General features: G+C 44.5%; 1 protein-coding gene across 1 annotated transcript in view; it reads left to right on the forward strand.

Annotated features, from left to right (window-relative positions):
• Positions 1–21,472, forward strand: part of DNAJC11 (DnaJ heat shock protein family (Hsp40) member C11) — a 1,722,882-nt gene that overhangs the window by 299,138 nt on the left and 1,402,272 nt on the right. Inside the window, exon 3 of the mRNA XM_069610417.1 lies at positions 10,009–10,082. Within this exon, the coding sequence (XP_069466518.1) occupies positions 10,009–10,082 (74 nt within the window). The remainder of the gene's footprint in view (positions 1–10,008; positions 10,083–21,472) is intronic.

Consider the following 21,472-nt stretch of genomic DNA (forward strand, 5'->3'; position numbering starts at 1 on the left):
TTGAAGGTTTGTAGTCTGGCAAGAGTTCATGTTGATCAAAATGGGTTGAGTGTGGGGTTCAGCTGTCAATCTAGAGCCTTTACGGTGGACTTTAGGCATCAGGGAAAGCTAATTCAATAAGGGACTTTTTCAGGCTTGTTTTTAGTCTTTGGAGTTCTCCAGTCTGTGAACTTATATCATTAGTGTTTCAGGGCCAAAATGGTGAATGATCTGCCTCATTGGCTCTGTTTTTTTCATTTGAAACTGGTCGGGAGGTTCTCACCTGAGGATTTCAGGTTCCTATGAGTGTAAGACCAAAGGAAGCTTCTGAGATCATTAAGATTCTTGGTTTGCAGGCTTTAGTGTGTTAGGTAAAGGACCTTAAACCTTAATCGGTAGGTTTGGAATTGCATCAGACCCCGGTAGATTGAGCTAATACAATCTAGGTTGGACAATTCTAGGGCACGGATAAGCTCAATCGTTTTTGTGGTAGAGCATAATCTTGCGAAAGAGATGCAATTTTAAAATGGAATTTATTGGCAATCCCATTCTATTTTTTTTTTTTCTTGGTTGGGTCTTTGTGTAGGTTGATGCTGAGGTTTCTTTAGCGTGCCTGCTAGAGAATGTCAGGCCAGGAAAACGTGTAGAGTGGTGGCCCTAAGAGTGCCAGGCATGAAGACCAGGTTGTTTGGGCCTAAGGTTATTCACGGTTAGCCATTAATGTACTGACCATAAGCGCTGTGCAGTTGTCTGATGGAAGGTGTTCTCATCCAGGTCGATAATAATCTGGCAATCATCTGCGCACAGTTCGACCCTCAGGGGCAACCCATTAAGAGTAGCTATAGGTTTTATGTATACATTAAATGGCCTTGGGCAGAGGGTCGGCAACAGAGTAACCCCACTGGGAGTGGGGTGAAGGAAGCCCTAAACTCCTAGCTTCACCTGAGTTGTGCTCTGTCAGCAAGTCACTTATCCTTTTGTGGACTGAGCCTGTGACACTCAGTTTTCAGTCTAGCTAACTGCGTGTCATTCTTCACTGTATTGCAGGCCACTGTGAGGACTAGAAGGAAATGGATGGCATGTTTGAGTCAAAGTCTTTTAATATCTCTTCCCTCACGGACATGAAATCTGTTTCAGTACTCTTGCAGGGTCTAAATCCTGATTATTTGTCATGAAGCATCTCACAATATTTGCTGCAATCCATACATTGGTAGTGGTATTTTTCACTAAATGTTTGCAGTAAATAGGATATTTTAGATGGCGTGACCGTTTCTTGGGTCATGGTACTCTAGTGAATGTTGATGGACAGGTGAGGCATTGTTCTCTTAATGCCTTCATAGCTTTCACTATGTCTATAACAATGGCAGGGTTAGTAGTTTCGAGTACTGCCACAGGGAAGGGGTGGGAGGCGTATTCACAGTAGTGGCAAAGTGTAGTGAAACATTTCTTGGTCCCTTTGATGTACATTTGTTTTTTCAGAATTTTCCCTAAAAAGGCTTGGGCATCCTGTCGGGCATTCCACAGGATCTTGTAACTTATATTTTGGAGTGGGTGTGGTTGATAAGTCTTTGTTGATTTGAAATGCTTAATAGGTGTGGTTGTTGAGGTGTTTTTCCAAAGAGAGTTGGGCCAGGTCTTTTTTTTTATTTCTGTCCTGGATCGGTAGCCTCTGGCGTGCTTTCTACAAAAGAGTTTGTCCTGTGTAGTGCTGAAATCTCACCATTTGTGTTCATGAGGATTCTCTTCTGGATACTAGGTTCATTACCAAACTGTTGTGTTGGCCTTTTGTTTTGTGGGTTGGGTTTCCTGCTCATTATTTTGGCCAAGATAAATAGAGATCATGTCAAGTCACTGTTCCGTGCATCAAGAAGGCAATTTGGCTCCTGGAGGTTGTTGTGAACGATGGCTTCTGGGGTTTAAAGTGCATGAGATTTCTGTCAATGTCTGTAGAGATGTAGAGGTTAAAGCTATTTGAAGTGGTTGGATCAGGGTGGAGTGGGACAAGCAAATCCCCCTTCACCCCCAACTCCCTGTGGGATCAGTGCACAGTGGAGGAGTGCGAGGTAGAATTGGAGTAGCACGGCTCTTGAGAGCAGGAGGGGGCAGCCTACCTATAAATGCAGGTAAGGGGGAAATCTTATTACTAGTGAGAGAGAGAGAGACACACTTACAGAAGAGCGAACCAATTCACCTGTACCAAAGATACAGGTCTTTAAGGTCCAAATACAAACAATTGTAGAAGAACCAGAAATACAGAGCCTTAATATGCAATGTGATTTGTGCACGCACATTACAGTACATGATCTAAGGGGACGGAAGATATCTATCGCAAATGTAAATGAAATACAGGGGCATAAGGTTATATTTTATGTTGCAGCATATTACAGTACTGGGGTCATATGTAATTTTTTCGTACACTATAAATACATTGCGAAAAAGGGCTATGTGCAAACATCTTTTTAATGCACCCAAAATATCGGTGTGCATGTGTTTTTTTTTTTTTTTTTTTTAAATAAATATTTTTTCCATGCACATGACAGGATGGGACCTTTAAGGTGCCAGATCCAACTTTTTAATACACAGGAGACTCTCGATAAAACCACCATATACATTATTTTTTAAATACATTAAATATACAAGATCACAGGAGTTCAATGTGATTTTTGGCTAGTACACGGCCTAATGGGACAGTTCCCAATGTTTTAAATTAAAAATAGTTGGGGTGGATGGAAGGTGGTGAGATGCCGTCAGAGGGGTGGCCCAAACTGACCAATGCATTAGACAAGATGCCGTTTGAATGGGACGATAGGTGCAGGGTCGCATAATGAATATATTTCATTTTAAAAAACAGGCCGCCAGTCAGGTCCGTGTTTGCCCTTGGTATGGCTCTTTTTTGGGATGAGGAAGTGAGATAATTGATGTTGCAAGTTTAGAGGCCTGATTGCTGGTGTGAGGTATCTAGATCCCGGAAGCAAGCACTAGCCATTTGTTTTTGGAATCCTCGACTGGCAGGGAAACTTGGGAGGCAGCATGTTTGTATGTTCATTCAGAGGCTTTTTACTTCCACAACAGAAAACCTCAGTTCGCTCAGGTGTTAGGGACATATTAGGGACGTGCCAGTCCTGGCTATGGCTCTGGGGTTGGGTGAGGGTCAGGTAAATGGTATTGCGTATTCAGGGACCTACTTGCGGGAGGCTAGGCTGAAACTCCCTTTAGGGAAGTGAGCACCACCCGGATGTTGCTTTTGTTCGGAGTAGCCACAGTTGTGAATTAGAGAAGCATTACAGACTAATTACATTTAATGATCTCTTGAAGGTAGCACATAGCATGCCCGATGGAAATTTTTTTGATTTGATCTTATATGCACTTTTCACATTTTTGTTGTTGTACCTTTCACCTGGATGTTATAAATAGTTTAAACAATGTATTTCATATATTTTTGTATATATTTTCTTTCATGGCACATGGTTACAGTAATACTGAACAAAGTCAAACATTAATTATTTGCCTTTAAGGGTATTTCATGATACATAAGCACATCAACAATGAATACTCATTTATCACTTTTTTCAACACTCTTACGTTCCAGATATAAGCGTAAATCTCACCAAAGGTCTCGGACGACTCACATGTGCCTGAAGGGTGATATGTAGTTCTTCAATATGGTTGGCCCATAGCATGTCATGAATCCAGTTATCATACGTGGGAGCTTCCTTTCATATCCAGCGCATAAGGATAGCTCTTTTTGCCAGTATAAGTCCCAGGTTAACGAATTTGTGCTTCATCAGATTCAGTTTCTTAACATATCTCAATAAGCAATCCAACGGTTTCCATGTTAAGGGCTGGCCTACAATCTCATCAATCTGGTTCCATGTGTTGATATCCCCGCAAAAATATAGCCATATTTTTGCGCCGATATTAAAGGGAGCGGGGGGTGGGGGCACCCCCGCAACCCCTGCTCCCAAAAAACCCAAATATTATCCCCACAAAAAATATCGCCTATGGCCGTTCCCGACTATCATATGTACGGCAATATTTTTGGTGGGGATAATATTAACCGATAGCATCAATCGTGTAACATATTGTTCCCAAATACACTGACAATGCCTGACACGACCACAACGTGCAATATATCAGCTTCTGAGCCACTGCATCTGGGACATCGGCCCTCCAAGGAGGGAAACAATTTCATAATACCTGCCAGGGTGAAATACGTTCTGTTAAGAATCTTAAAGTGGATAAGCCTGCATCTTGAATTCAATGAAACTTGCTTCGTTACCCTATATCTACATCTAGTGTACATCTATGATGGGGGCGCAAAGATCTCTTTCCCATTTACCCCTTATATCTACTGTTTGCAAGTTTCAAGTCATCTGTGCAAATTTATATAATGACCATGTTTTTTTTTCCTTGTATCCAGTGACTGTAGGTAACTAAGGCATGGGTAGGTTCTAAGGGAAACCTAGGCCACACTGAAGCTACGGCTGTACGAATATGGTAGTATTGGAATCTCTGACGCGACGTATCGCCTATATGTACCTTAAACATGTCCCATGTAACAAAGACACCCTCATGAAACAAGTCATCCAAGTTGTTGATGCCCGCCTCCCACTTGTGTGCTTCCAGTAATTTATCCTGTGCTGGATTCAGGGACGGCATGCCCCAGATCAGTAAAGCTTTATCATATAAAGCTGTATTCTTGGGGCGGTTGGTTAACTTAGTCCAAGCCTCGTGTGTGGCTTTCACCGGATCCAACTGATGAGTACCATGATGTATATTACCTATGATTAAATATACTAAGAGGTCCGGAAGAGCCCCTGCCTCTCCAGCCTCATATGCAATGACTTTGGACCACCTTCTAACCAATATGTTGCATAATGCTTGCACAGTCAAATAACATAGTTCCGAGTCGGGGGCTTATAGACCCCCACACTCATACGCCAGTGTGAGACGTTGCGATCTGCCAGGCCACAGAGGTATATTACAAAACCGATGAAGAAACGTAGGTAGGATAGCCATTTTTATTAATGCGACCCATCCCATCAACGATATAGGAAGGTGGTTCCACCTTTCCAGTTTAGTGGTTATTTTGGTCACTAAGTTATCATAGTAATGCGATTTGGTGAGAGCTGGAGAAGGCATAATCTCGATTCCTAGATAACTTATACTGGAGGGTTACCATCACAGACCAAGAGCATTACGAGGTTCATGTGTAGCATTTGGTAACAGAAATATTTCCGACTTGTTGCTGTTTAAACGCAAGTCAGAGTATCTTCCAAACACACGTACCGCTGTTGTAATTCTCTGCAGATGAAGTTCTGGATCCCGTATGTAGAACATATCTTCTGCGTATAATGTGATGAGTTCAGTCAGTCCTGCAATACGAGCACCAGCATTATTGTGGTGAGCACGCAGAAGGTCTGCTAATGGTTCTATAACTAGGGCAAATAACAGGGGTGACAGCGGGCACCCGTGACAGTTGCCACCCTCCAATACTAACACAGGCGACAGTGCACCGTTCACATATACTCTGGCATAGGGTTGTGTATACAGTACCGTTACCCACTTAACAAAGTTTGGTCCAATCCCATAGTTATTCAATGTCCTAAATAGGAAGGCCCAATACACTGTATCAAACGCCTTCTGCATGTCAAGCAAGACTGCAACCCCCTGACTATCTTGCGGTATCTGAGCGATTATATTGTACATTCGCCATGTATTGGGCGCCGTTGATCCCCCTGATATAAACCTTACCTGATCCGCATGAACCATATATGGCATTAATGGGTTAAATCATGATGCCAAGATTTTCGGGAACATTTTTTGCATCTTTATTTATTAAAGATAATTGCTTCTACGACCCGCAATCATCTAGAGGTTTGCCAGGTTTAAGTAATAAAATAATGATTGCTTTGCGCATAGATTTTGGCAAAATCCCTGCTTCTATTGCTTCAGAACAGACCGAGAGAAGCCGGGGAGAGAGCTTGTATACAAACTTTATAAAATTCTGCACCTAGTCCATCCGATCCTGGGGCCTTCCCTTTCGGGAGGTCCCGAATAGCTTTTTTAACTTCAGCCAGATTGATAGGCTCATCTAGTATATCCTGCGCATCAGCTGATAGGAGTGTCGTAGGAATTTTTGCAAGATATTAATCTATTTCTAGTACTGTGGCTACGCTTGTCGGGGTGTACAATGCCTTATAAAAGTCATAAAACACTGGGTTCACATCACTGTCCAGATTGGCCACTGCGCGTCAAGCCTAGTTATGCACAGAATATTAGAGCTTCCCTTGTCATTATGGATGTTCGTGCCAGTAACTTCCCTGGCCTATCCATTTCCCCATAAGGGCACGCCGCTGCTGGCATATCAAAATAACACAGTTCCCTGTTGGCTATATCGCAATGTTTATCTAGGTTTACCTTAATGTCATTTCTGATTTGGGGGGATGAATCAGTGGCATAGCTTTGCTGCAGTTGCTGAAGTGTATCCTTGCACCTTTTTAGCTCCCTTCTAATGTCCCGCAACACCCAGGGTTCTGTGCATATAGCTATACCTCTAATATACACCTTGAGTGCCTGACAGAGTGTGGCGTGTGTGTGTGTTCACTGACCCTTCATTATCGTCAAAGTAATTGGTGATATGTTCCCCTATGCTTGACCGGAAGACCGGGTCCCCTAAAGATGCAGGCTTCAAACGCCATTGTGTTCTTGTTACAGTGTTTCCAGGAATGTTGGACGAAAGCAACACCGGTGAATGGTCTGATATTGTTCTAGGGAGTATCTGGCACTCAACTACCCAATTCAGCAATCTGTGAAACACCAGCCATAAATCGGTACGCGAGTGCATGTCGTGCACTGACCAATTGAAAGTTTATGCACGCTGAGTATTGTTAAGTGCACGCCACACATCAAGTTCTAAATCTTCAGTGTGGGTCAGGATAATGCAAGCTGCATTAGTCAATGACCTGGATATTGAGGAAGTGCGATCTAAATGGACTTCCAATATAGTGTTAAAATCGCCTGTGCAGAGAACTGACACGTTAGGGTATTTAGCATATTCTTGCAACAAATCCCTATACAAATCCGAGTCATCAATGTTGGGACCATACACATTAATCAGGAGAACCTCGAGGTTTCTTAGTTTCCCATGCACAAAGGCAAACCTGCCACATTCATCACTCACAGTTTTGAAATGCAAAAAAGGACGGACCGGTGTACCAAAATCATAACCCCCCCGTGCCCTGGTGGAATCAGACATGTAATATCTTAAGTCGCCCCAATCAGGGGCCACACAATGCACTTGATGTTGTAACATGTGGGTTTCCTGAAGATGCAAAATCTTAACTCCTAGCCTGTTAGCATATGAGATAACCTTACATATCTTTGTTGGTGACCCCAAACCCCATACTTTCCATCTTAACATCTTCACATTACATGTAGCATTCCCAGCCATGACCCAGAATACCCTTTTCGGCAAACACGTGTCGTACTGTTTTCAACATGTGTGTTTTATAACTCTTATAACCCAACATCCCCCTTACACCCTCAACCCCCTCCCTCATAATACCCCAAACTTTGACTATGCATGCCCCACCCCCACACCCTTCCCAACCCAACAGTTATATACCCTTGCATCGGGGGCAACAGTCGGCGCTACAAGTGGGGAGCCCACACAGGACCAACAGTATTTTCTCTGTAACACATGAAATACAGAATATTACCATCAACACATCATTGCATCATAATGGGTGAGTGATTCAACTGAGGCATAGTATCAAGTCGCCACTGGCAAACGTCCCGATAATGGGATATGAGCTTCCACAAATGTTGTGGCCGCCACTGGAAATTTTTAAAAGATAGGTCTCGTTATAAAAATTGTATACGCAGCCAGCCGGGCAGGATAAAGCATGGCATATGTTATCTCACGCTCCCTAAGGAGCTTTTTTACAGCAACAAATGTGCGCTATTCCTGTTGCACCGCCAATGTATAATCTGGGAAGATGCGCAATGCTGGACCCCACCTTCAACTCTTGCTTTTCACGTGCGGCTCTCAGCACCAAGTCTCTGTCTTGGTAATTCATCAGATGGGCAATTATAGGTCTGGGGCACCGACCAGGCCCCAGTCTCGCCATTAACGTTTTATGTACATGTTCTATTGAAAAAAGCGGGGACCACTTAGGGTCGCTCAGCAGTCCTCTTAACCATTCCTCCACCGACTTTTCCATTGTGCCAGTAACAGCGTCCTCATGTACCCTATAATACAGACGTTCTTCCTGTCTTGATCTTGCTTCCAAGTCCTCGCATCTGGCCTTTACAGTACCCATATCTTTGGTTAGGGTTGTCACATTACCCTGTAATACTGTTATGGCATCTTCTGTAGCGCTAATCTGATTTTCTGCCTCTGTTATCTGTTGGGTTGCTTTTTCAAGTTGTGTGCGTATAGTTGTGATGTTGACTGTTATGCCATCTAGCTTGTCGTTTATGGCAGCAAATCCTTGTTGCGTTAAGTCCATGACCCCTTGGAGGTCAATGGGTGGCGCGACTAGGGTACCCTCTGCGAGCGCCTGATTACTTGTGCCCTCTCCCGCCATCTCAAAAGGCTTAGGCTTTGTGAATTTATCGATGGCACCACATTACTTATGCCGGGCTCCCTTAGTCATGGTATACACTAGTGTGGCTATATCGCTATAAACATTGACAAATGGGGGTAATTGCCCCCAAGCTCCATATCGGGCAAAGGAGAAGAGCCCCCCACCACTTCGCTGCAGCTCCGTGCACGCTTGGAAGATGTTGTTTAAGGAGATGGGGCAATAGCACAACCCACTAGCAGCAATACCAGAATGTTCCCACACCACACTATATACTTTGCGGCTCTGAGGTGCGCTGTGTAATAGCTGTATCAGAGGATTACCAATGTGGACCTATAGGAGCAGCTGCCCCAGAGTTCTGTATGGGGCAATGGCGGAGTTCCTTCAACTGTCACCCCGCAGCACTGTGCACTCGTGAGAAGGTGTTGTTTAAAAAGCTGTGGCAGTCGTACTACGTACTGGCAGCTATACCAGAACGTTCTCACACCACACTGTGAACCTGCTGCCCAGGGATATGCCGTGCAGTAGCTAAATCAGGATTTCCCAATGTAGCCGGTCATCTGTCCCAGCAGGATCCAAGCTGGGCGTCGAGCAGGCAATGTTTATATTGCGATGTTAATGCAGCGAAGTCGAAAACGGGGGGCTAGCTATGAACCCTTGCCGCCGCAAGTTCGGCTTGAGGCCCCTCGTGGAAGTTACCATCCCTCCCAGACCGCACTCACCTCCGTCTTTTACTATTGCACTGTCTATATAAGGAGATCGTGGAAGCAAGAAAGAAAGGGAGAGCATTCAGTCTGGCCAGAACGCATTTATCCCGATCAATTCCTTCGGGTCCCCCCAACTTCCAATGCCCGCCACAGGTCTGCAGCTCACAATGCTCCAACACTCTGTGTTGCAGCAGGGCGGGGCTACTAACGGTGTGCCAGCCTCTCCTATCGCATGAAGTAGGCACTCAGGTTCACAGCCCAGAACTCTGCTCCGGCAGCAACTCCACATTCCAAACTCACACTGGGCATGTACACACCCATATGCTGAAATATCCTAGGATTATAGCCAGAGATGTACACGCATTCGCACGATATTAAGCATGGCCACCCCACTCGGCGCAGACCTCAAGCGCGATCCACCATTTTGGCAAACCGCGCAACAGCGCCCGCAATGTATTTCATATTTGATTGCTGATGCTCAACCACCATTTTTTTTTACTTTCACACATCTGTCCACAATTAAAATGCTTTTATTTCAGATTGTTCTGTCAACTGCCTGTCTCTATTCTTCATTCGAGTCTCCACTGCATCAGCACTCATGTTTATCACCCTGAAATGTCTATTGATCTTTTGTTCTATTGCTACGATGAGCAGTCCAGTCGTGGCAAACTGTATTGTTGACTTGCATTTAAATGGTATTTAAATAGTTTGCTGATCTTTTTTTTTCTCTCCAGTTCTTAGCGACCCACAATCCAGGGCAATCTATGACATATATGGAAAAAGAGGGCTGGAGATGGAAGGTTGGGAGGTATGGATTTTCTTTCCTTTTTGAAAAAAAATGTTTGAGAATAGATGGAGTTCAGCACAAGAATCACAGAATTGTACATGGCAAACATCAATGTTATAGCGAGTTTAAAACAATCATGAAAAATCATTCTGGCTGAAATGTACTAGTAGAGTCGGCTATTTCATCGAACGCTACATTTCCACCCAGTAACCATCTCTGGAAGTTCACCTTCAGTTCAGAGGCCACTGACCAAGGCTTTGCATGTTGTGCAAATTACTTCAAAAGCATGTATACAGATGAAGACCGTATCAAAGCACCTGCTAATGCACACAGTGCATTATTTAAGCAAATCGTTGGTGGTGATTAAGGGTAAGAATATTAATGACTGGTAGGAACTGTAGTAAGTTTGAAGTACTTTCCATTGTATGTGACTGCTTTTTTTGTTCAATCTTTGCTGCCTAAAGCTATCGGGATATGTTTTGAGAGCCAAATCAACTTCTGTTTGGTTGTTGCCTTTTATGTCCTAAACTGGCCATCACACTTGCAAGAAAGTCCCACTTTGAGCCTAGATTTTTCAGGAAAAATGTTTTTCTAATCGATTACACCTTCAGTATCGATGCCAGATTTTCTGCAAAACTTCAAAAGATAGTAATTGTCAGCATCTTTTTCAGATCCACCAAGCACAAACCACAAACTGCCTCTGGGCTGTGTCCACTGAAAGAAAGGCATCACAACACCTTGAGGTGCAAGGGTAGCTCAAAAGATCCATACATCCAATCCTGAAATGTCCTTTTAATCTCTGGGCCACAGGTTTAAATCCTAGGTCAACCTTTCATCCTTCAGAGATCAATACAATTTGTGCTGTTTAGTTCGGTAATTGTGTTTTTCCAAGGGCAAAAACACCATGCTGTTTGTAATATATACTAAATAAAAAGACAATACTATTACATTATCGGAGCTGTATGTACACCTAACCATTTGTGTTCTTAATATACCACCATGATTGTGTGATCCTCAATCCTTAGAACCTTGGTTTCACTTGCTCTCCTTCACCTTACACATTTAACCCGTACCTGGCCAGTTCAGTTCCAAGATGTCTATTTATAACTCCTCAAACTGGCATGTCTAAAATCCTCATCAATTTTCTTGTCATTTCTCACCTTGACTCCTGCAACCTCTTACTTGCTAGTTTCCTATTCTCATATCTGGTCACTTTGCAGTCCGTATGGTGCACTCCCAACCCTTGAATGTTCTTTTTTATTTATTTTTTATTTTTTTTATTTGTATGAATCAAAATAAAAAGATAGATTTTTACAAAGAGCTTGTCACTGTCCATGTCTGTTAAATGTCTTTTTGTTGATTTTGTTTACATGAGAAGCAAAGTTGCTAGGGTTTTCAGCCTTCTACGGCCTCTTCAAACTGGTATTAGTGAGTGGAAGATATGATTAATCATGATCTCTATTCACTCGCAGCTGCTACCTCTAGGTTTCGCGAAGTTGAGAGGGCAAACGTTGCGTCCTGACTTTCTGCTGTCATTTCTGGAGAGGTCAAAGTGTCCACTTTTGCCATGATTTGGTGAACTATTTGCGTGGTAGCCGTTAGCCAGGTCGGTCTATCTCCACTAGTCATTCTTGACCACCAACAAAGTTCACTGTCTAAAGAAGGGTCCAATGAGAAGTGTTGCATGTAGGCGGTCCTAATTGGTTTGGTTTCTGGGCAACCCAGTAGGAAATGTCGAACTGTCTCTTTTTCGTTTGTATTGTGACATAATCTGCAGTGTGATAGAGTTGACATACCCCTAATGGCTCTAATTTAATTTGTAGGCAACAAATTCAATCTCACTCTTAGAATACAGTTTCTTGCTTTTCTGTTGGGAAATTTTTTTATGTATCCCTGTAATTCATGCAGTTTCTTTGTATTCGGTGGCAAGTGTTGAGTTAGCTTGTTTTCTGAAGCTTTTGCTAACGTCTTAATCCAGTCTAGCTCTTTAGTTTTTTTCAGAATTTTTCCCAGATTTGTGATCAAGTCATTCTCGTCACATTCAATTTCTTTTAGCAGTCTTGAGATGTAGGTCTTCCAGGATTGTAGAATTTTGTTAGACTCGGCTGCTAGTTCGATTTTGATCAGTCTGTATAGCAGTGGACTTTCAGGAAGTAAGATTTTTCTGTAAAGCCTTAGTGAATTACAGTTCAACGTCCCTTGCAGGGACAGAAGACTCAGTTCCCTTCGAATTGATGCTACCGGCGTAGACGTAGGAAGGCCGAGAACAGTTCGCCAGTAATAGGCTTCAAGTTTTGGCCAAATTTCACGCGGGAGCAATATCATTGCTTCAGTACCGTAGGTTAGAGCAGGAACCACCTTCATTTTGTAAAAATCAATTGCCGGGATCGTAGAAAAGTGACCCAGCTTATTATGATCGATAGCTTTTCCTTGTGAGGCAAGTTTCCTGGTTTTTGTTCTCAGATGATCTTGCATGGCTGTTTCTTTTTTGGTGTTGTCCAGCACAATACCCAGGTACTTGAAGTTTTGAACTTTTTCGATCTCCTCTGATTGAAAAAAACACTTTAGTTTTTCAGTTTTCTTCGTTGATTTTCCCAAGGTAAGTATTTTTGTTTTGGTTTTGTTTACTTCCAGGTTATTTGCTGTAGTATATTCGTACAGGTTGTCCAGTTGACGCTGTAGACCTATGGGTGTTTGATCGATCAGTATAAGGTCATCGGCGTAGAAAATTCTGCTAATGGTGTGTTGACCCACCCGGGGTGGGAAGGCTCTCACAGGCTTCTGAAATTTGAAAATCACCGAGGTAGGCCAAAAAGAGGGAGGGAGCCAAGGGGCATCCCTGTTTGACACCTCTTTGGGTTGCTATTGGTTTTGATAGCAGGCCTTGGTAGTTCAGATTAACACGGACTGTCGTGTTCATATATAGTGCTTTAATGGGGTTCAGTATGGACTCAGGGCAAGACCAGGTTTTCAGTTTCCTCCAAAGCGCAGACATGTCGACTCTGTCAAATGCTTGGAAAAAGTCTATGGAGGCCAGATGTAACCTAGGCATTTTGATTTTCAGTATACTTATCAGAAGAATATTGGCTGTAGTTCCCAAGTTCTTTTTAAATCCAGATTGAAATGGATCATTACATGCGGCGTTCAAGGCCCATTGTTGGAATCTTTTCAGTAGCAAAGCGCCGAATAGCTTTCCTATTGGATCAAGGAGCGCTATGGGGCGATAGTTCACTGGATCGTTGATGTCTCCCTTCTTGTATATGGGTACAATTGTGGCTGTGGTCCAAGAAGCAGGAATTGATTTTGATTCCGCACATCTTGAGAAGACTTGACAGATAAAAGAGGACCAAGCTTCTGGGTTGGATTTCAGGTCTATATTTGTAATACCTTCGGGGCCAAGAGCCCTTGAATTTTCCAAGTTGACGATTAGGTTGAAAATTTCTTCTTGATCGCTGATTTTTACCCAGGGTAGTTCTTGACTCTCTAGTGTAGCGTGTTTCTGGCACCAAGGTAGACCAAAAGTTTTCTTTATGTATTTGTCCCAAGTTGCTTCTCCAATAGCGTTTTCAATGCTTGCACTACTGGTAGATGATTTGGAGTTCATTAATGTCCTGAAATCTTTTGAATTTTTTGTGCAGATGGCTCTCAAAATAGCTTCGGAGTCTTGTTGATATAGAGTTCTGCGATGAGATTTTAGCCAGGAGCGGTAAGTGGACTTCACTTTCCTTTTCTCCCTCTCTGCTTGGTTAACTTCAAGTTTTCCGGCAATTCTAATTGCTTTGCGGTATTCTCTTCGTTTTTCCACTAGCCGTATGTCATACGAATGCTTTGATTGTAGGGGGAGAGATCTCGTAGTACCAGGCTTCCTATATGTTGTTAGCAAGGGGCCGTAATCGGTCTCAAACTCCAGGTTACTTGTTTTGGCCTTACTGTACTTATTGGATAGTTCTATAATATCTTTCGCTGAAAGGCGTAATCTGTTTCCCTGAGGATCTAGTTCCACCTGGTAGTTCAACGATTCAACTGCTTTGTTGGAGCTTTGCCACGTTGTAATTAGAGGGTTGTGATCACTTGCCGTTGTTTGTTTCACCTTGAAGTCTAAGATCAAGTTCAAGAAAGGGCGTGATACGAATATGTGGTCAATTGATGACTCGGAAACCCCATTTGACCAGGTCGGTGGACGTGACTTGTCTGGAAAGACCGTGTCTATATTCTGGAACTGTCTAGACTTCATAAGGTCGAGCCACTGACTTCCTCTTAAGACGGCAGGGGTTATGGCTTTTTTTGGTTTTTGTTGGGGACATGCTGCATTTAGATCACCGCAAATTAGTATATGCGTCACTTGGACTGTCAGAATCTCGTCTATTTCTAGTTCCATTTCTCTAAGGAAAGTAGTCACTTCTGTTTTTGCTGGATTCCAGTATACATTTAAAATAGCTAAAAATGTGTTTTGGTCTTTCTTGTCGTGTTTGCTTTGTTGGGACCACTTTAGAAGAACTACTAGAAGGTGTTGGTTGGCTCTTAAGACTTTTTCCAGTTGTAAGCCGTGCCCCATGCGGATGGCTGTCAAAAGGCCAGAAGATGGCCGGCCTTTCGTGCTTTTTAAAGCTGGCGCCAAGACAAGTTCGTAGCCATCTAAAGTCTGTAGTTTTGTTAGCGACGTTTCTTGTAGACATAGTATATCATAATCCCCTAGATGGATTTCGCCTGGGTTGGTCAAATGGTAGAAACCCCTCGTGTTCCGAGAACATAGACGGATTTCATGTCTACCCACGTCTGTTGTCTGGTGGTCTATATGGCTGTTTTCCGAGTACTTGAGTTGCTATTGAATTTTCTTTGATGTTAGTGCTTTTGGAAGCCAAGCCCATAGGCTCGTTGCCGTAGACTTGGCTAAAGTTCCAGTTTTGTCCACCGTTGAAGGTTGTTCCGGTTGGCTGAAGGTCTTGCGTAAGTTTTCTCTAGATGGAGTGTTTGTAGAGGACATTCGAATATTCAGGTTCGTTTTTGGTCCTGTTGCATCGTACTTCGAGATAGATTTGACTCGCCCCTTTGGACTGGGTAAAGCGTCGTCATGGTTTCCTGGAATTTGTTCCAGTTTGAGGACCCACAGTCGTTCTTGAGGGGCTTTGGAGATCTTTTTGTATTTTTCTGTTTTGGATCTGTAATGCAGAACCTCGATTTTTTGCTTTCGGTAACTTTGTTCAGGTCTTTCTTCGCTAGACTTTTTTCCTTGTGATTGCACCTCTTTCGAGGCTTCATGGCTCCGAGCATGATATCTTTGTGAGTCAAACCTTGAACTAGTGTCCCTCACCTTGTAGGAGCTCATTGTTAGTTTTTGTTGGGTTGTTGGCTGAAGTTCCGTTGCTTTCGGTTCCAGCTTCTTTAAATTTTGAATTGTTTTGTTACGACGTTCTTCTAATGTGAGGAAGGGTACAAGTTGGTTTAGGCGCACTTCTTCTAAGGTGGCATCTAAGCTGGAATGATGGCCCACTAGGATTTCTGTTGTTTCTTGCGATTTAGCTATTTCCTCGATGGTGTCTGATGGATAGCTTTCCTCTAAGTGCAGGCTAATATTCATCAACGATTCCTGGATCATGAAGTCTTCAGTCGTTTTGGGAGAATAAGTGGCTGTGTTCTACGGGGTGGGCGTGCTCTGGGTTTCCGAGGGAATAGTCTCCACGCTAGCACATTCTGGGTCGACTCTGTTCGGTTTAGTTCTGGGTTTAATTGAGGGTTCCTGTTGTTTCTTGGGGTTGGAAGGTTGGACATCGCTCCTTTTGCTTTGGTCCTTATCAGTTTTCTTTTTGGTAAAGATCTTGTAGGCTTGTTCAGTGCTTTGGCTCTGGAAGGGGTATCCAGTGTCTGGGGTGAAGGTGTCGTCTACTACCAGCACAACTTCCTTTTTCTCATCTTGGCCTCTAGGTTTTGTTATAGAATTCGTTTGGCTTGTGTCGGTTTGGGTTTGACAGTTTTTGATGGTAGTTTTCACTGTCAAATCTATGAACGTGGAGGTTTGTTCTCCCACCTCTCTCGTGGTTTTATTATGCAGTGAATCGGCAAGTGTTGGATTTTCCTTTCTCGCTTTCTGTTGTGATGGAGTAAAATAAAGGTTTTGATCTTTTGCTTGTTTCAGACGCTCTTCGTGGGCCATCACATAGCCCTCCAGGAAAATGAGTTTAGTGTACATCATCGCTTGAATTGAAGTGTGGTCTTTGAGAGTCTCATTTAAGGATTCATAAAGTTTGGTGAATGGGGTGAGGCCTATTGAAATTGCAGACATGATGGAAAAAATGTCTGTTTTTTTCGCTGATGGAGTTTTTGAAGGCGATTTGGCTCGGTTGCTAGGACTTCTTTGAGGCGAAAAAACAGTAGAGGCCGTCTTGTAAGATTTATGATAATGTCTTGTGGAGGGATGGTCGAGAGAGTGTCTTCTGTGAGAAGGCCTGGCTGGTACTGTAGAAATTGATTTTGGGCTTTCCGTCTCACGACCAGTGCTTCTAAAATGTTCTTTGTCCACTGTAAGGGCGCTATTTGGCGTTAGAGGTTGGGCCAAATCCGCCGTCGGAATAGAATCATGCTTTTCCTGGTCTGGAGGAGGTCCAGAGTCTGACCAAGAGATTTGGGGATCGGGCTGAAGATCTTCCGATCTGGGAATTGTTAAAACTTGCTCTTTTGTGGTCACCGGTGTTGAGTTCTTGACTGGTTCATTTGTATTGATTGGTAGGCCAACGTCATGCTCCTTGTCATTGCTTTTGTTGGAAATTTCCCCGGTTGGTGCTTTTGGTTGTACGGGGTGGTTTGTTTGGAGCTCTCTCCCCTTCTCCGTCTGGGGCTGAGGTTTCTGTTTTAACGGTGGTGGCGTAGCCTCTGAGGTGTCGGAAAGTTGTTTCTCCTTTTGGTGTAAAATAGCAGTAGCTAAAGTTGCCAATGTTTGTGGGTGGTGAGTCAGTTGCACAGTCTTCCTGTATTTTGACGGTGGGGGGTTTTCTTCTAGTGCTTCCAAAATTTCAGTGTCCGTAAGCTCTAGAGTGCGATGAGAGTATTGAGAATATTGAGAAGTTTTTGGATTGAAAAATCTGGTGAGCAGGTTTTGTGAGGCAGTGTTTTGCATTGCCTTACCTGACCTTTTCGAGTAGGCTGTTAGGCCGTTGTTATTAGTTATCTTTGTGACCAAGCCCTTATTTAAAAGCAGCCTTCTTTTTTTGTTGTCTTTTTTACCGCCTTTAAGGCGTTTCTTTTCTGTTGTTTTATGAGCTGCCGGTGAGTGTCTAGGGCATTTACTTTGTTTTGACCTGGCCGGCGTTGAAGTAGTGCACAACTTATCTGGATTTTCCTGGTCATTGCAAGCGAGTTCCTCATCCTGGTGGAGAGAGTCGGGGGGGGGGGGGGGGGGGGAGTCCTCAGTGCCGATGCAGATGACGGTGGGTCGTGCCCCCGCGGGGCGGGGTCTTCTTTTTCAGCGGCCACGTCGCTGTGTATGAAGGCTACAACTGTGACGCGGTTGCAGGGTTCGACCACTCCGGACTCGGCAATTACTGGGCCTTCTTCGTGCGGCTGACTTCGGTTTTTGCCGGTCCTGGAGGCTGCATCGGAGGCTGAGGCCTTGGACGACGGCAACGTACATCCTCGTGGGCCTGGATCCTCTCCCCTGGACGGCACGGACCTAATATCTCCTCCGGGACCAATAGGTGAGGGCGCCAGAGGGACAGTGATCGCAGGGTCCACGAGGTACCCGGTGAGTCGGGCCTCAAGATGTAAGTCCTCTATGATTGATGTTGCAGAAACTCCTGGCTCTGGTTCCGGCATCGTTTCTCGTTGTTTTTCTTCTGTCGAGGGCGCCAAGGGGGCCGTAAGAACGGCTGCTTTCCTCTGTTGCTGTTTATAGTTGAGCAATGTCGTTGCCGGCTTATCAGTTTTTCCTGTTTTTCCATATGAGCTACAAGCTGTGGAAAAACAGTAGACTTGATTTTGTTTAGTGTTTGTCAGTTCTTCTAAAATAGAGGGAGGACGCGAACTGCGCATCCAGCGTTTTGCTTCCAAGTCAGTAAATGGTGAGGTTGGGGAGGTGGCAGTCCTCGCAGCCTCGCCTGCCATGACTGCAGGACTGCCACTCGCCGCCACTCCGCATCCGCGGACTGTAGAGGTAGTTATAGAGTAGTTGAGAATTGGCTCCACCTCCTATGAAGACAGGGAAAGCAGACTCTTCAGGCAAGGGATACTGCAGTACTGCCACTCGCCACCACTCCGCTCTTTTTATCAATTCAGTTTACGTACACTTCTTACCATTTGCCTCTGAATGACCTACAAGCTCTTTGCACTTGCATGGAAAAACTTTAATGTGCGTCTCCAGACTTAATAACCACATACATTTTGCAATACTTTGCCCTCTTGCCTGCAACTCCCCACTCCCATCAGTCCCCTTCCATGGCTGACATTACCCCTGCATTTCCTTTTTCATTTCTTAGCCTTCAGTCTTCTGTCTGTGAGGATCTTTAGGTTTACTCTAAATACTGGTCTCTTCTACAAAGGTCTGCATGGGATTTGGGTTTATGGATGTAAAGGGCAAACCTGAAAGGACCATCCGTGGGGTTACTGGTAGAGTTTGGGAGTAGAAGAGGTTTCTGTGATGGGAAGGGGGAACAAGTGTTGGGGCAGAGCTCCAGAGGGGGGTAGGTGAGAAGTATGGTTGAGTAGAGGGATCAGCAAGATGTTATTTGAAGAGTAGGTTATTTAGGTCCTTACTGAGGTTTAGGATGGAGGGGACACTTTTACCCACTAATTATGTGACCTTTGTTCTGCCAACCACCATTCCATGTTCTGATATTACTAAACTACTTAATCGCTGATCTATCCTGCTCCATATTTACATTTACCTATCTTCCTGTGGTCAAGTCCACTCTCTCTCATGGCCACCTGCATTGCACCATCATGAAATCACATGCATGCTATGCTATGATCATGGCCACGCTACCTGGTGACCACATGTTTTGTTGTCCATTATCACACGTGGCATTAAACTGAGAAATCCAATTAATCATGAAAGGGTTTTTATTAATAAGCTTCTTGTGATGTTAGCTTGAGGTGGTTTTGGGTTACAGCTAATGTGACTGAAGGGGTTGTCTAGCTGGCCCCTTCATTTCCTTGGGGGTACCTCAACCCATGCCCAAGCTTCCCCAACTCTCAAGGACAACTTGAATCGTTAACTCCTATAATCTAGTATAGCCTCACTGCAGTGGAAGAGATGAAAAGGTGAGGCCTTTTTTTAATTAAAAAAAAATATTTCAACTTTATTGATATTTTCAAATATTATCAAACACCATACAGCCAAATAGAAGACCTAAGCAAACGTGAAACCACCACTTAACAATGGTCCCCCATAACATCCCCCATGTGTGTCACCCAACCATCCGTCCCTCACCTTCCTGTCCTCCCCCAGTATATGCTAACGCTTGACATGAACCACTCATTTTCTCTTTTCTTGCGCGCCTGTACAGTAGACTGCCCCCCTTTTGCACACAATGTAATCCAGTCCCCCGCACTGCTTCCTCCCCCTTTGGGACTCTACCATTTTTCAAGACAGTATGAAATAATTTGACCAAGTGAGGGGGTCAAGGTGGCCAAAAACATTTTGTAAAAAACAACTGTATACCCATCCTCCCGCAGCACCTTACCTAATTGCAAATTACAGATTGCCAATAAGACCTCATCTCCTTTAATAGGGGCGTCCATTTCCTCAGCCTCCTCCAGGAACAGCGTCGGTATCATCTTCCTAAGTAAGCCCCTATCCCGCCCCCCTCTGGTCGGCCGTCGCCCTTGTATAATTCCTCGTAAAAATCTGCAAAAGTTTCAACCACACCCCTCGTTGATGTCTCAAGCGTGCCCCCAGATCTCTCCACCCCCAGTATACATCTGTCAGCACGCTGGCCATTCTGCTAACAGGACATCTGTCTTGCCCCCTTTTTCATAATATTTCTGCTTCAGGAACTGGAGTTTCTGAACTATCCTGCCTTCCTCCAGCAACCTGAGATCCTCTTACCTCTGACTTCCTCAATCCAATCCCCGCTCCCTCCATGGTCTTCTGTATCTGTCTTTCCAAAGCCCCCATCTCCTGCTGCAACTTGTTCTCCAACAGGTTCCTCTCTCTCTTCCTACGCGCCCCTTCTCTAATCAGCAGGCCCCTCCATGTCACCTTCCCCACGTCCCACACCATACCCTAATCCACATCTGTCATTCAGAACAAAGTACTCCCGTATTGCCCCCTCAAGTTCCTTGTGAAAGACCAGCTCCTTCCATAGGGACATATTGCATCTCCATTTTGAACCTGTTGAAGACAAGTCTAGGGATACCATGTCGTGGTCTGACCACGTAATCGGATGGAACTCTGTACCTAGGGCCCCCTTCCATAAGCTCGCTCGAGATGCAATGGTAGTCTATACGAGTGTAGGTCCCAATGGGAGTGGAGTAGAAAGTAAATCCACTTTCCTGGGGGTGGAAGAAGCATCACACATCACACAAGCCATACAAGTCAAAACACGCTTGAAGTCCCTCACCACTTACCGAGGGGACCCCGTATCGGCCAGCCCCATGGCCCTTCTTTCCAGTTGCCAGTTCACCCACATATTAAAATCTTATCCCACTATCAAATGAACTGCACCTTCAATCAATATTTTTGCCAGTATGGGTGTGAGAAAGCGCAGCTGGCTCTGGTTGGGGGGGTAAAGCACCACAAAAGTGAATCTGACCCCCTTCAAGAGACCCGGCCGTAGAATTGCCCTCCCCTCCTCACACCACCAGACTTTCTCCACTTCCATTTTCAATCTCTTATGTATCAGAATACCAACGCCCCTTTCACTTGCCGTTCCCGGCCCCCAGTACACCTGGCCGAAGAGCCCACAAGGAATATTTATTTCCTCTCCTCTTGAGAACCTAGTTTCCTGAAGGAAAAGAACACCCATCTCCATTCTACGGAAGTCCCTGGCAACTAAGGACCATTTAGTCGGTGAATTTAGGCCTTTTACATTAAATGTGCAAACTCGAAGACGGTCACCCCTATTCCCCTTGTTCAGGTCCACCGTTGTCTTTCTTCAAACATCTCCACCAGGACAGACCACCTCTGATCCCAGATACTTTCCCCTTGGGTCATAAAAACCTGAACAATACAGTTCCCCTCCCCAACTGCACTCCAACCATAGGTCCCTTCCCCTGCCACTGCCGTGGCCCCTCCCTGCCCTCCTGCGGCGCCCGGCTCCCTCCAGTTAGCATCACTGGACGAAGGCCAGACCACCAATTGGACCCTGTCCAACGGGTCACTTCAAACTCCTCCCAAAACACGAGCCCCCCACTTTTCAAATTCCTACTTACCCCCCCTCGCATCCTCCCTTACACCTCTTTCACATACCTTTTCCCTCCTC

The sequence above is a fragment of the Ambystoma mexicanum genome, chromosome 8 (genome assembly GCF_040938575.1).
Source record: "Ambystoma mexicanum isolate Mex_15411 chromosome 8, UKY_AmexF1_1, whole genome shotgun sequence".
Taxonomy (NCBI): Eukaryota; Metazoa; Chordata; class Amphibia; order Caudata; family Ambystomatidae; genus Ambystoma; species Ambystoma mexicanum.